This window comes from Tachyglossus aculeatus, chromosome 3, assembly GCF_015852505.1.
Source record: "Tachyglossus aculeatus isolate mTacAcu1 chromosome 3, mTacAcu1.pri, whole genome shotgun sequence".
In the NCBI taxonomy this organism is placed as follows: domain Eukaryota; kingdom Metazoa; phylum Chordata; class Mammalia; order Monotremata; family Tachyglossidae; genus Tachyglossus; species Tachyglossus aculeatus.
The window spans coordinates 64,944,535-64,957,496 of record NC_052068.1 but is presented as its reverse complement, the minus strand read 5'-3'; the positions used below and the strand labels follow the sequence as shown (position 1 = coordinate 64,957,496).

The 12,962-nt window shown below is 47.3% G+C and overlaps 1 protein-coding gene across 4 annotated transcripts in view; it reads right to left on the bottom strand.

The window, feature by feature from the left end:
• Positions 1 to 12,962, bottom strand: part of CDH23 (cadherin related 23) — a 425,144-nt gene that overhangs the window by 386,344 nt on the left and 25,838 nt on the right. For all 4 annotated transcript variants that reach the window (XM_038744221.1, XM_038744217.1, XM_038744218.1 and 1 more), the window contains exon 2: positions 7,490 to 7,561. In XM_038744221.1, the coding sequence (XP_038600149.1) occupies positions 7,490 to 7,556 (67 nt within the window). In that variant the 5' untranslated portion in view covers positions 7,557 to 7,561. The remainder of the gene's footprint in view (positions 1 to 7,489; positions 7,562 to 12,962) is intronic.

Sequence of the window (12,962 nt, the reverse complement as noted above, 5' to 3'; positions counted from 1 at the left end):
ACATAGGACTCAGTTTTATTCCCCATTTTACAGAGGAGGTAACAGTCACAGAGAAGTTGAGACTTGCCCAAGGTCACAGAGAAGACAACTGGTGAAGCCAGGAGTGGACGGAGTGGAGAGCACGGGCTTTGGAGTCAGAGGTCATGGGTTCGAATCCCAGCTCCACCAATTGTCAGCTGTGTGACTTTGGGCAAGACACTTAACTTCTCTGTGCTCCATCTGTATTACCTCATCTGTAAAATGGGGATTAAGATTGTGAGCCCCACACGGGACAACCTGATCACCTTGTATCCCCCAGTGCTTAGAACAGTGCTTTGCACATAGTAAGTGCTTAACAAATGCCATCATTATTATTATTAGGCCATGTTGTTTTTCAATGGGCAGGTGGCAGAGCAGGGGAGGCACCCGCAAACTGATCCCTCTGGCACAGAGGCAGCTATCTATAGTGAGACTCACATATATCTACGGGCATTGATCACCAAGTTGCAGGGTGGGCAATTTTTGCATGTGCAGAGCAATGTGCAGAGCAGAACTCCTCACTCTCGGCTTCAAGGCCCTCCATCACCTAGCCCCCTCCTACCTCACCTCCCTTCTTTCCTTCTACAGCCTAGCCTGCACCCTCCGCTCCTCGGCCGCTAACCTCCTCACTGTGCCTCGTTCTCGCCTGTCCCGCCATCGACCCCTGGCCCACATCCTCCCCCTGGTCTGGAATGCCCTCCCTCCACACATCAGTCAAGCTAGCTCTCTTCCTCCCTTCAAAGCCCTACTGAGAGCTCACCTCCTCAAGGAAGCCTTTCCAGACTGAGCCACCTCCTTCCTCTCCCCCTCCTCCCCCTCCCTTCCTCTTTCCCCTCCCCACAGCACCTATATATATGTATATATGTTTGTACATATTTATTACTCTATTTTACTTGTGCATATTTATTCTATTTATTTTATTTTGTTAAATATGTTTTGTTTTGTTGTCTGTCTCCCCCTTCTAGACTGTGAACCTGCTGTTGGGTAGGGACCGTTTCTATATGTTGCCAACTTGTACTTCCCAAGCACTTAGTACAGTGCTGTGCACACAGTAAGCGTTCAATAAATATGATTGAATGAATGAGCAGGGCTGGCGACTGAAAAATGCAGCCCAGAGGGGGTTTCTGGTCCCAGGGGTTGGGAGTGGGAGAGTTTCCCTGCAGCAGCTGAAGAGCCTGCTCTCTGGAGGCAATAGAAGTGTTCTCTCATGACTTGCAGGCAACAACGTGTGCTACGGTAAGGGGATGGAGGCAGCTCACCCTGAGGTCCCTTCCAATTCTTCAGGACCACTTTGGAGGACAGGAAAGATCAATAACATAATCATTGTTCACTCTCAAGCTCATTACCCAGCTGCTGGGAAATTCATTGTGCCATACGATCATAGACCAACGCTGCCAGATTGGAAGAGGGGTCTGAGTCAACTAAGCCGTGGGGAGAGTCCAGTGAGCTTACCCCTTAACTGGGTTTCATTACATTGTAAATTTATCCAGGTCAACCAGGGGCTTTCCTGATGCCTGCTGCACTCTATGGTTTAGTGAATAGAGCACAGGTCTAGGAGTCAGAAGGTTATGGGTTTTAACCCCAGCTCCACCACAGAGAAGCAGCGTGGCTCAGTGGAAAGAGCCCAAGCTTGGGAGTCAGAGGTCATGGGTTCTAATCCTGACTCCACCACTTGTCAGCTGTGTGACTTTGGGCAAGTCACTTCACTTCTCTGGGCCTCAGTTACCTCAACTGTAAAATGAGGATTAAGATTGTGAGCCCCAGATGGGACAACGTGATCACCTTGTATCCCCCCAGTGCTTTGAACAGTGCTTTGCACACAGAAAGTGCTTAACAAATACCATTATTATTATTATTATTATTGTCTGCTGGGTGACCTTGGGCAAGTCATTTCCTTCTCTGGACCTCAATTACCTCATTTGGAAAATGGGGATTGAGACTGTGAGCCTCATGTGGGACAGGGACTGCATCCAATCCAGTTTTTTTGTAACCACCCCAGCACTTAGTACAGTGCCTGGCACACAGTAAGTGCTTAACAAATACCACAATTATTATTACTACTACTGAGTGCTCAGTACAGTCAGGGAGTGGAAGGAAGCTTTGTTTCTTACTGGACTAGGGCAGGGCCAAGGGTTTGAAAGCTGCAGCCGCAGACCCCAGGTCAGGCCAGGAGTCATGTCCTGATAGTCAAGGAGGTGGGAACTGCAGGATGGTAGCAGCCTGACTTCCCCCTGGTCTCCTTCCCAGCAGCCTGACACCCCCACAGTTCCCATCCCAGAACAGCTCCCACATCCCACCTGGGTCCAAGCTGGCTCACTGCAGGAGCAGATTGCCCTGCTGCTGGCTGAAAGGCCAGCCCTGCAACACTGACAAATCTTCTCCTTGCCACAAATGCCGGGGAGGGATGGGCAGCCCAGCCCAGCCCCTGCCCTGCAGGCCATGGTCCTGGCATTGGGAAAAAAAACCCCAAAAAACAAAAACCCAAACCAACCCCAATTTACCAGGCCAAAAAAGCCTCCACTTCAATTAGCTCATCGTGGGCAGGAATGTGTCTGTTTGTTGTAATATTGTACTCTCCCACGCTTTTATTACAGTGATTTGCACACAATAAGTGCTTAATAAATACGATTGAATGAAAACAATTGGGGATCAGGCATTCATTATTCTTGTATCAGTTCTCTGTTCCACCTTCCCTCCATTCCTGAATACATTGTGCTGCACCCATCCCTGCCCAAGACCCCTTTAAATGAGTTTGGCTGTGCCTGCCTGCTTTTCAAGCCTCCTGGAAAGTGGAGGGGAGCTGGAGGAGGAGGGGAGATGGAGGGGAGATGGAGGGGAGCTGGGACCTCACCTGCCCCAGGAGGCCTTCCCAGACTAAGCCCCCTTTTTCCTCTCCTCCTCCCCATCACCCCCTGCCCTACCTCCTTCCCCTTCCCACAGCACCCGTATATATGTTTGTACAGATTTCTCTATTTATTTTATTTGTACATATTTACTATTCTATTTATTTTGTTAATGATGTGCATCTAGCTTTACTTCAATTTATTCTGATGACTTGACACCTGTCCACATGTTTTCTTTTGTTGTCTGTCTCCCCCTTCTAGACTGTGAGCCCATTGTTGGGTAGGGACGGTCTCTATATGTTGCCAACTTGTACTTCCCAAGTGCTTAGTACCATGTACTGCACACAGTAAGCACTCAATAAATACGATTGAATGAACGAATGGAGGAGGAGGAGAAGGAAAAGGGGGTGGGGGGAGGAAGGAGGGAGATGGATGGGATGAGTTGAGGGGTGCAAGAGGGGCAAGAGATGGGGGAGATCAGTTTGAACTGATACTTGCTGTGTGACTTTAGATAAGGTACTTCCTTTCTCTGAGCCTCAGATTTCTCATCTGCACAAAGGGGACATTCATTCATTCAATTGTATTTATTGAGCGCTTTGTGTGCAGAGCACTGTACTAAGCGTTTGGGACAGTACAACACAAAAATAAACAGTGACATTCCCTGGACATAAGGGAACCCACAGAGCCCCCAGCGGAGTGTGTTGGCAGGTAAGTATACCAAGGAGAATGGCTCTGGTCTAATCTTGGCATGCTCCTCAAGTAGACAGACATTGGGGGACAGAGGATGGAGAGGGCCTCGGGGGTGGGGAGAAGATGCAGTGGGAAGGTAAGGGGAAAGACTGCTTGCACCAACGGTGCCCATTTTTTAATTTGATTTTAAGGGCCTGTCACTAATGAGTCACCTGGAGCTCTCCACAGGCAGCTGAGCAGCAGCTCGCAGCCACCACCCTCCCCGTACTAAGCAGGACCTCAGGACAAGGGGGCATGCAGTCCAAAGCCCTTGGCATACTCTTCCCCTCTGAAGGCCGAGTGGCCTTGATCAGGCAGTGTGGATGTTTTATTTGGCCTTTGGCTTCTGATTTCTTATCTCGATGGCACAAGGATTGTCTTCTAGGAGCAAAAAGGCTGTGTCAGGTAACTAAGGGCCCCAGAGCTGTCTGGAAGCGTGCCCATGTGAATGGAAAGAGGAAAAGTGGGGGAGAAGGTGAAGGGGAGTGAAAGAGAAAGGAAGACAGGTAATGTTCTGGGAGTAGGAGAAGAGAGGGGTAAGTGGTGGCAGAGAAGCCACCTTAGAGGAAGCAGCGTGACTTAGTGGAAACAGCCCAGGCTTGGGAGTCAGAGTCTGTGGGTTCTAATTCTGACTCTGCCACTTGTCAGCTGTGTGACTTTGGGCAAGTCATTTAACTTCTCTGTGCCTCAGTTACCTCATCTGTAAAATGGGGACTTAGACTGTGAGCCCCACGTGGGACAATCTAACTTCCTTGTATCTACCTCAGCGTTTAGATCAGTGCTTGGCACATAGTAAGCACTAAACAAATACCAACATTATTATTAAGAGGTCACTGGGATTCAGCTTGGTGTCTAAGGGGCTCCTACTCTTCTGGGAGTCAGGGATGGCAGAATGGGAAGCTGAGGCACCTGGCCATACTAAACAGGCAAAGCAAGGTGGGTGGGGAACAAGGACAGTGCCCTAGCATTTTGACCAGAGTCTTGGGTGCAGCTGGGCTTAGCCCCGGCACTCCTCTCTATTTTTTCTAAGTGCTTTGTTAAGCACTTATATGCCAGTCACTGTACTAAGCACTTCTGTAGATAAAAATTAATCAGGTTGAACACAGGCCCTGTCCCACACAGGGCTCACAGTCTTTAATCCCCATTTTACAGATGAGGCAATAGGCACAGAGAAGTTAAGTGACTTGTCCAAGTCCATAAAGAAAACAAGTGGTGGAACTGGAATTAGAACCCAGGTCTTCTTACTCCCAGGCCCATGATCTTGCTCCTATGCCAGGCTCATCAGCCCCAATCCTGAGTTCATGAAGGATGTCCCAAAGGGCTACTGGGAAGGAAAAGCAACTCCCTAATTTCATCAGGGAATCGATCCAGCAGACCTGAATTTCAGCTGCAGCAGAGCATCTTGGGTTTGACATGATGATGGATCTCCAGCCCCTGAGGGACTCAAGATCTGAGCATCCTTAATCGGGTCACCCCTTCATATGGCAGCTGGTCTGCTCAGGGGCAGGGAAATGCACCACTTCTACTACTATTCTACTTCTTCTATCACTTCTCCTATTTGTTGAGCACCTATTATGTATAGGTTCCACCAGTTCCACCACTTGTTTTCTGTACGGACTTGGACAAGTCACTTAACTTCTCTGTGCCTATTGCCTCATCTGTAAAATGGAGATTAAAGACTGTGAGTCCTGTGTGGGACAGGACCTGTGTTCAACCTGATTAACTTTTATCTACAGAAGTGCTTAGTACAGTGCCTGGCATATAAGTGCTTAACAAAGCACTTAGAAAAAATAGAGAGGAGTGCCGGGGCTAAGCCCAGCTGCACCCAGGACTCTGGTCAAAATGTTAGGGCACCGTCCTTGTTCCCCATCCACCTTGCTTTGCCTGTTTAGTATGGCCAGGTGCCACTGTGCTGAATGCCAGGGTAGATGTAATATTTTCAGAACAGAATCCTTGTCCCACATGGAGCCTAGTGGATAAAACATAGGCCTGGGGATCAAAAGGACCTGGATTCTAACCACAGCTTCTTCTTTCCCTCCCTTATCAGCCCCAATACAGAGTTCATGTAGGCTGCTTCAAAGGGCTATTGGGGACAGATCAGCAACTGCCTAATTTCATCAAGGGATTCATCTGGCAAACTTGGATTTCTGCTGTAACAGAGCATCTTGGGTTTGACATAATGATGCAGCATACTTGTCTGCTGAGTGATTTTGGGCAAATCATTTAGCTTCTCTGTGCCTCAGTCCCCTCATCTGTAAAATGGGGATTGATACTGTGAACCCCATGTGGGACATGGACTGTGTCCAACCTGATTGGCCTGTATCTACCCTAGAGCTTAGTACAGTGCCTGGCACATAGTGCTTATTCATTCATTCAATCGTAATTTTTTAGCATTTACTGTGTGCAGAGCACTGTACTCTTGGGAAGTACAAATAGGCAACATACAGAGACGGTCCCTACTCAGCAACGGGCTCACCATCTAGCAAACACATCATTAATAGAATAAAAACATATTACAGAAGAGGCAACTGTATGCAAGGCACTGTACTAAGAGCTGGAGTATAAACAAGCTAATCCTGTTGGACCCAGTCCCTGTCCCACATGGGGCTCACAGTCTTAATCCCCATTTTACGGATGGAAATTCAGGCACAGAGAAATGACTTGCTCAAGATCACATAGCAGACAAATGGTGGAGCCAGGATTAAAACATGGTCCTTTTGACTCCCATGCTCTTTCCACTAGGCCAGGCTGTTTCTCATGACTTGCTCAAAGTCACTCATCAAAAAAGTGGCAGAGCTGAGTTTAGAACCGCGGTCTTCTGTTTCCCAGTTGTGTGCTGTAGTCATTAGGCACACTGCTTTCACTCATTCATTCAATCGTATTTATTGAGCACTTACTGTGTGCAGAACACTGTACTATGCACTTGAGAAGTACATGTTGGCAACATATAGAGACGGTCCCTACCCAACAGTGGGTTCACAGTCTAGAAGGGGGAGACAGACAGTAAAACATATTAACAAAATAAATAAAATAAAATAAATAGTATATGTACAAGTAAAATAGAGTAATAAATATGTACAAACATATATACATATATATAGGTGCTGTGGGGAGGGGAAGGAGGTAAGGTGGGGGGAGGGGGAGGGGGAGGAGGGGGTCAGTCTGGGGATGCTTCTTGGGATGGCAGTGAGCTCAGAGGCAGAGGGCTACCCTATGTTGGGCATGCCCCTCTCTTGGACGGCCACAGGCCCACAGTGCTCAACCCCATTGGAAGGGGGCAGGAACTGGAGGAGCTGAGCCCTCCGGGGTCCAGCTTGCTCCTCGGGAGCCAGGGCTGCTCCTCCCTGATGTGGCAGGGCTAGGGCCACGTACCGGGGTGGCCACAGTCTCAATCTAAGTGGGAGAACAGGCATCGAATCCCCATTCTTGCAGATGAGGGATCAGAGGCACAGGGAAAGTAAAATGACTTGCCCAAGGTCACATAGCAGGTGAGTGGCAGAGCCAGGATTAGAACCCAGGTCCTCTGACTCCCAGGCCTGTGCTCCTTCCAGTTGGCCACACTGCTTCTCAGCATGGATAACTACTGCTCCTCTGGACAAGAAGGATGCTGAGACCCAAAGAGGTCAACTGTCTTATTGGCCACACTGCTTCTCAGCATGGATAACTACTGCTTCTCTGAACAAGAAGGATGCTGAGATCCAAAGAGGTCAACTGTCTTACTCAGGGTCATTTAGCAATAGGAAGAAGATCCTGGTGAGTTGTTTTGAGACATTTTGAGCTTCTTCCCTCCTCCCTCCCAGATACCCCACTCCTATTGTCAGACCCGAACCCCTCCCAGGCCAACACTTTTGCCGTTCTCCAGAAACCCAGGGTGGCCCTGGCCGGGGCAAAAGACTTACCCCAGCAGCCAGTGATCATCATGAAAAGCCCGATGAAGAGGTGGTCAGTGGCCCTGTAACCCCACATGGTTCCTGAGGACAAAAGAAACAATGGGTGAGAATCCTCAAGGGGTGAAGGAGGTGTGGAGGAAATAACACATCAACAAATGTGGGACCCTCTAGTCCAAAGGAGTGGTCCCAGAGATGCTGGGGGAACCCCTCCCCCACCCCCACTCTCCAGCATCTGCTTCTTCCACTCTGCAGCCAAGATTTGACTGCCCTTACTGTACAGGGCAGAACAACAACACTAATAATAATAATGGTATTTGTTAAATGCTTACTATGTACCAGACACTGTACCAAGTTCTGGGGTGGTTACAACAATCTTGGTTAATCTTAATCGGGTTGGACACAATCCCTGTCCCACGTGGGGCTCACAGTTTCACTTCCTATTTTATAAATGAGGTAACTGAGGCACAGAGAAGTGAAGTGACTTGCCCAAGATCACACAACAGACAAGTGGCAGATCCAGGATTAGAACCCATGACTACCTGACTCCCAGGCCTGTGTTCTATCCACTAGATCGACATGGAGCCACCAAACAGATTTTTATAGGCTGAAAAACAAGAGGCAGATCCTTTCCCCCCTCCTCTAGATTGTAAGCTCTTTGGATTCAGGGAATGTGTCTACCAACTCTGTCATAGTGTATTTTTGCAGGTGCTTAGTACAGTGCTCTGTACACAGTAAGTGTTCAATAAATACCGTGGATTGATTTCCCCCAAGCCAGCAAGCAGGCTACATAGCTTAGAGACAGATTTTCAATGGCAGACTCACAAGCCAGCCCTTGAGGCTGACTTCTCCAGAGGGTGGGCCAGTCGGGAGGAAGTAATCTTTCAAGAGTATCGCTTGATTCAGTTAAAGCAATTGTACAAAGCTCAAGGGAGGAGGCAGGAGTCCTAAGCTTCCTCTGCTGGCTTGGGTGGTCCCCCTCTCTCAAGACCAATTCCCACTTATTAAAAGAAAGTTTTCATCCTGCTCCTGCTCTGCTTCACAGAGATGCTATATTGTCCTTTCCCTAAGGCTTTGTACAAGGCTCTGCACTCAGTGGTATTTATTTAGTGCTTACTGTGTGCAGATCACTGTATTAAGCTCTTGGAAAAGTACAATAGAATAGAGTTGTTAGACATATTTCCTGCCTGTAACAAGCTTACAGTCAAGAGAGGGAGACAGACATCAATATTAAAAAAAAAATCATTCATGCATATGTACACAAGTGCTGTGGGGTTGAGGACGGGATGAATATTAAATGTCCAAAGGATACGGATCCAAGTGCAGAGATGTAGCACAAGTGAGAGGGAGTTGGGAAAAAGAAGGTTTAATTAGGGAAGGCCTCTTGGACAAGATGTAATCTTAATAAAGCTTTGAGGATGGGGAGAGTGGTAGCCTTGCATACCTGGAGGGTGAGGGAGTTCCAAGCCAGGAGGATGATGTGGGAAAGGAGTTGGAGGTGAGAAACATGAGATCAGGGCACAGTAAGCAAGCTGGAACTACAGTAGCAAAGTGTACAGGCTGGGCTTTGGTGGGAGATCAGTGACGTGAGGTAGGAGGGGGCGAGCTGATCAAATGCTTTAAAGCCAATGGTAAGGAGTTTCTGTTTTATGCAGAGGTGGATGGGCAACTGCCAGAGGTCCTTGAAGAGGGAGAGACATGAACGTTTTGCTATGAAAAAAAATCTGGCAGCAGAGTGAAGTATGGACTGGAGTGGGAAGAGACTGGAGTCAGGGAGGTCAGTGAGGAAGCAGATGCAGGAATTAAGATATGCTTGGATCAGGGTAGTAGCAGTTTAGAAGGTAAGGAAAGGGTGGATTTTAGCACTGTTGTGAAGGTAAAACACAGGATTTGGTGACACTGAATATGTAGGTTAAATGAGAGAAATAACGACAACAACCAAACTGTGAGCTAGTGAGACAGGGAGGATAGTGATATTGTCTACAGTGATTGGAAAAACAGGGGTGGATGGGGTCATGGTGGGAATATAAGAAGTTGTAGTGCTCAAATAACACTGATGGATTGATTCATAAGAATCAGTCATATTTATCAAGCACTGAACTAAGAGATTACAATAGAATCAGCAGACATGATACCTGCCCTCTGGGATCTTACAGTCCTAGTGGTGGAGTGACACACTAAAATCATTTATAACCAGGAGGAAGAACATCAGACATCTGCTATGACCTTTAGTAGAGGTAACTTGAAAGCCTACAACATGTGTGGTAGTAATAATAATGTTGGCATTTGTTAAGCACTTACTATGTGCAAAGCACAGTGGTACAGATGCCGTCACTCTTGATGTCTACTCTCAAATAATGACCACATGAACACAAAGTAAAGGCAGGCCTCCATAAAGAAAGGGACCACCCAAACCTCACAAACTATACTTTGTCTTTAGTCATCTGGATCAGACTCTCCCATGAGCCTTTGTCCATTTCTCCAGAGATGTCCACTGCATCTGCCATTCAATTTCCCATGAAATAATAATGATGGCATTTATTAAGTGCTTACTATGTGCAAAGCACTGTTCTAAGCGCTGGGGAGGTTGCAAGGTGATCAGGTTGTCCCACGGGGGGTTCACAGTCTTAATCCCCATATTACAGATGAGGTAACTGAGGCACAGAGAAGTTAAGTGACATTCCCAAAGTCACACAGCTGACCATTTGCCAAGTCGGGATTTGAACCCATGACCTCTGACTCCAAAGCCCAGACTCTTTCCACTAAGCCACGCTGCTTCTCTAAAGGTTCTCCCTGGCGGCATGTGCCTCTGGGCACAGGAACTCTGGGAGAGAATGAGGGTGGCTCATTGCAAATCGTTACAATTATGGTGAAAGCAACTCAAGCATGTGTTCTGCTGGCTATCTTATGTGCCCTTCTCAATCATCAGTGTCAAACCAACTTCCACCCAACTGTAGTTCATGGACAAAGTGTGCTCTGCACATAGTAAGCACTCAATAAATACCATTGATTGATTGATTTTGCTGAACCTGGATGGAGGATGGAAGGAGAGTGAGAGCAAGTGGTGGAGCAGACTCACTATTCTTTTCTCAATCCATTTCTCCCCCTACAGACTGTAAGCACCTTGTGGGCAGGAATCATGCCTACCAACATTGTTGTATTGTATTTTACTGAGCACTTAGTACAATGTTCTGTATACAATAAGTGCTCAAATGCCATTGATTGATTAATTTCACTGCAGCAAAGTGAGTGAGGGGTCTTGGCCCCTTGGTCATTCTACAGGAAGGTGAAGCCACTCCTCTTTGTGACCCCACTGAGTCCCAGCCCCTCTTCTCAGAAGGTGAAACAAAGGTATGGAGAGGGGAGGGCTGGGCCACTTGGCCCAGGGTGTCAATGGGAAACCACTTGTCTGCTGTGTGAACTTGGGCAAACCACTACATTTCTCTGCCTCAGTTACTTCATCTATAAAATGGGGATTAAGACTGGGAGCCCCATGTGGAACAGGGACTGTGTTCAACCTGATTTGCTTGTATCTACCCCAAACACTTAGTACAGTGCCTCACACAAAGTAAATGCTTAACAATTGCCAACCCCTCCCCACTTGCCAACCCCTCCCCACCCCTGAAAAAAAACAAAAACAAAACCAGCCATTCAGATGACTGCTCCAGGTCTCCAAGTCCCTTTGCTGGTCCCCGGTGGAATTGATTGCCTCTTTCTAATGATCCAGCCTCACCAGGCCCTAGGACAAGTCTGGCCTCTCAACCCTCACAAAACCAGCTCACGAGGAGGCTCAACCTTTCTTTTTTTCATTCATTCATTTCTTCAATCATATTTATTGAGTACTTACTGTGTGCAGAGCACTGTGCTAAGCACTTGGGAGAGTACAATAAAACAGTAAACAGACACATTCCCTGCCCACAACAAGCTTAGAGTCTATAGGGGAAGACAGAAGTAATATAAATAAATGAATTACAGATATGTACCTATGTGCTGTGGGGCTGGGAGGGGAAATGAATGAAAGGAGCAAATCAGGATGATGCAGAAGGGAGTGGGAGAAGAGGAAAGGGGGGCTTAGTCAGGGAAGGCCTCTTGGAAGAGATATTTCACCCTGTCACACCCAAGACACTCCCTTTCAGAAGGTTCTACAAAGTTCAAGAGGGAGGGAGGAGAAATAAATTACATCAACTCAGTGCCAAAAATCTAAAAATCAATTTTTGAGGGTTGCTTTGTCCTCTAAGGAAGTCAAGTTGCCCAGCCTCCACCAGATCCTGCCTCATTGGTGGGCAGCTGCAGCAACCTTTACTCTGAGAAGCAAAGTGGCTTAGTGGAAAGAGCACGGGCTGGGGAGTCACAGGTCGTGGGTTCTAATCCTGGCTCTACCACTTGTCTGCTGTGTGGTCTTGGGTAAGCCATTTAACTTCTCTGTGCCTCAGTTTCCTAATCTGTAAAATGGGGATTAAGACTGTGAGCCCCACATGGGACACCCTTATAGCTTTATATCTACCCCAGTGCTTAGAACAGTGCTTGGCACATAGTAAACACTTAAATACCATCATTATTATTCCTTCAAAACCTCAAGAACCAGTGGCTGGCTCCAAAGTGAATCACTAGATTGTAAACTCCTTGAGGGCAGGGATAATAATAATAATGATGATGATGATGATGGTATTTGTTAAGCACTTACTATGTGCCAAGCACTATTCTAAGCACTGGGGGAGATACAAGTTGATCAGGTTGTCCCACGTGGGGCTCACAATCTTACTCCCCATTTTACAGTTGAAGTAACAGGCACAGAGAAGTGAAGTGACTTGCCCAAGGTCACACAGCTGACAAGTGGCAGAGCCGGGATTAGAACCCATGATCTCTGACTCCCAAGCCTGGGCTCTTTCCACTGAGCCATCTGCCAACTGTAGACATGATCCCAACAAGAAGCATCATGTTCTTGTCAGCTGTGTGACTTTGGGCAAGTCACTTAACTTCTCTGTGCCTCAGTTACCTCATCTGTAAAATGGGGATTAAGACTGTGAGACCCATGTGGGACAACCTGATCACCTTGTAACCTCCCCAGCGCTTAGAACAGTGCTTTGCATATAGTAAGCGCTTAATAAATGCCATCATTATTATTATGTTCTAGTGGATAGAGCATAGACCTGGCAGTCAAAAGGACTTGGGTTCTAATCCCAGCTCTGCCACTTTGCTGTGTGAACTTGGGCAAGTCACTTCACTTCTCTGGGACTCAGTTACCTCACCTGTAAAATGGGGATTAAGACTGTGAACCACATGTGGGACAGGGACTTTGTCCAACCTGTTGAACTTGTATCTATCCAGTGCCTGACCCATAGTAAATACTTAAATACCATTAAAAAAAATGACACCATGCACTCCCAAGCTCTGAGTACAGATTTCTGCACTTACTGGGTGCTCCTGAAATTTAATGGTTGTTTGGCACCTGCCCCTGAGTTGCCATGAGTGCCTCATCCCAAAC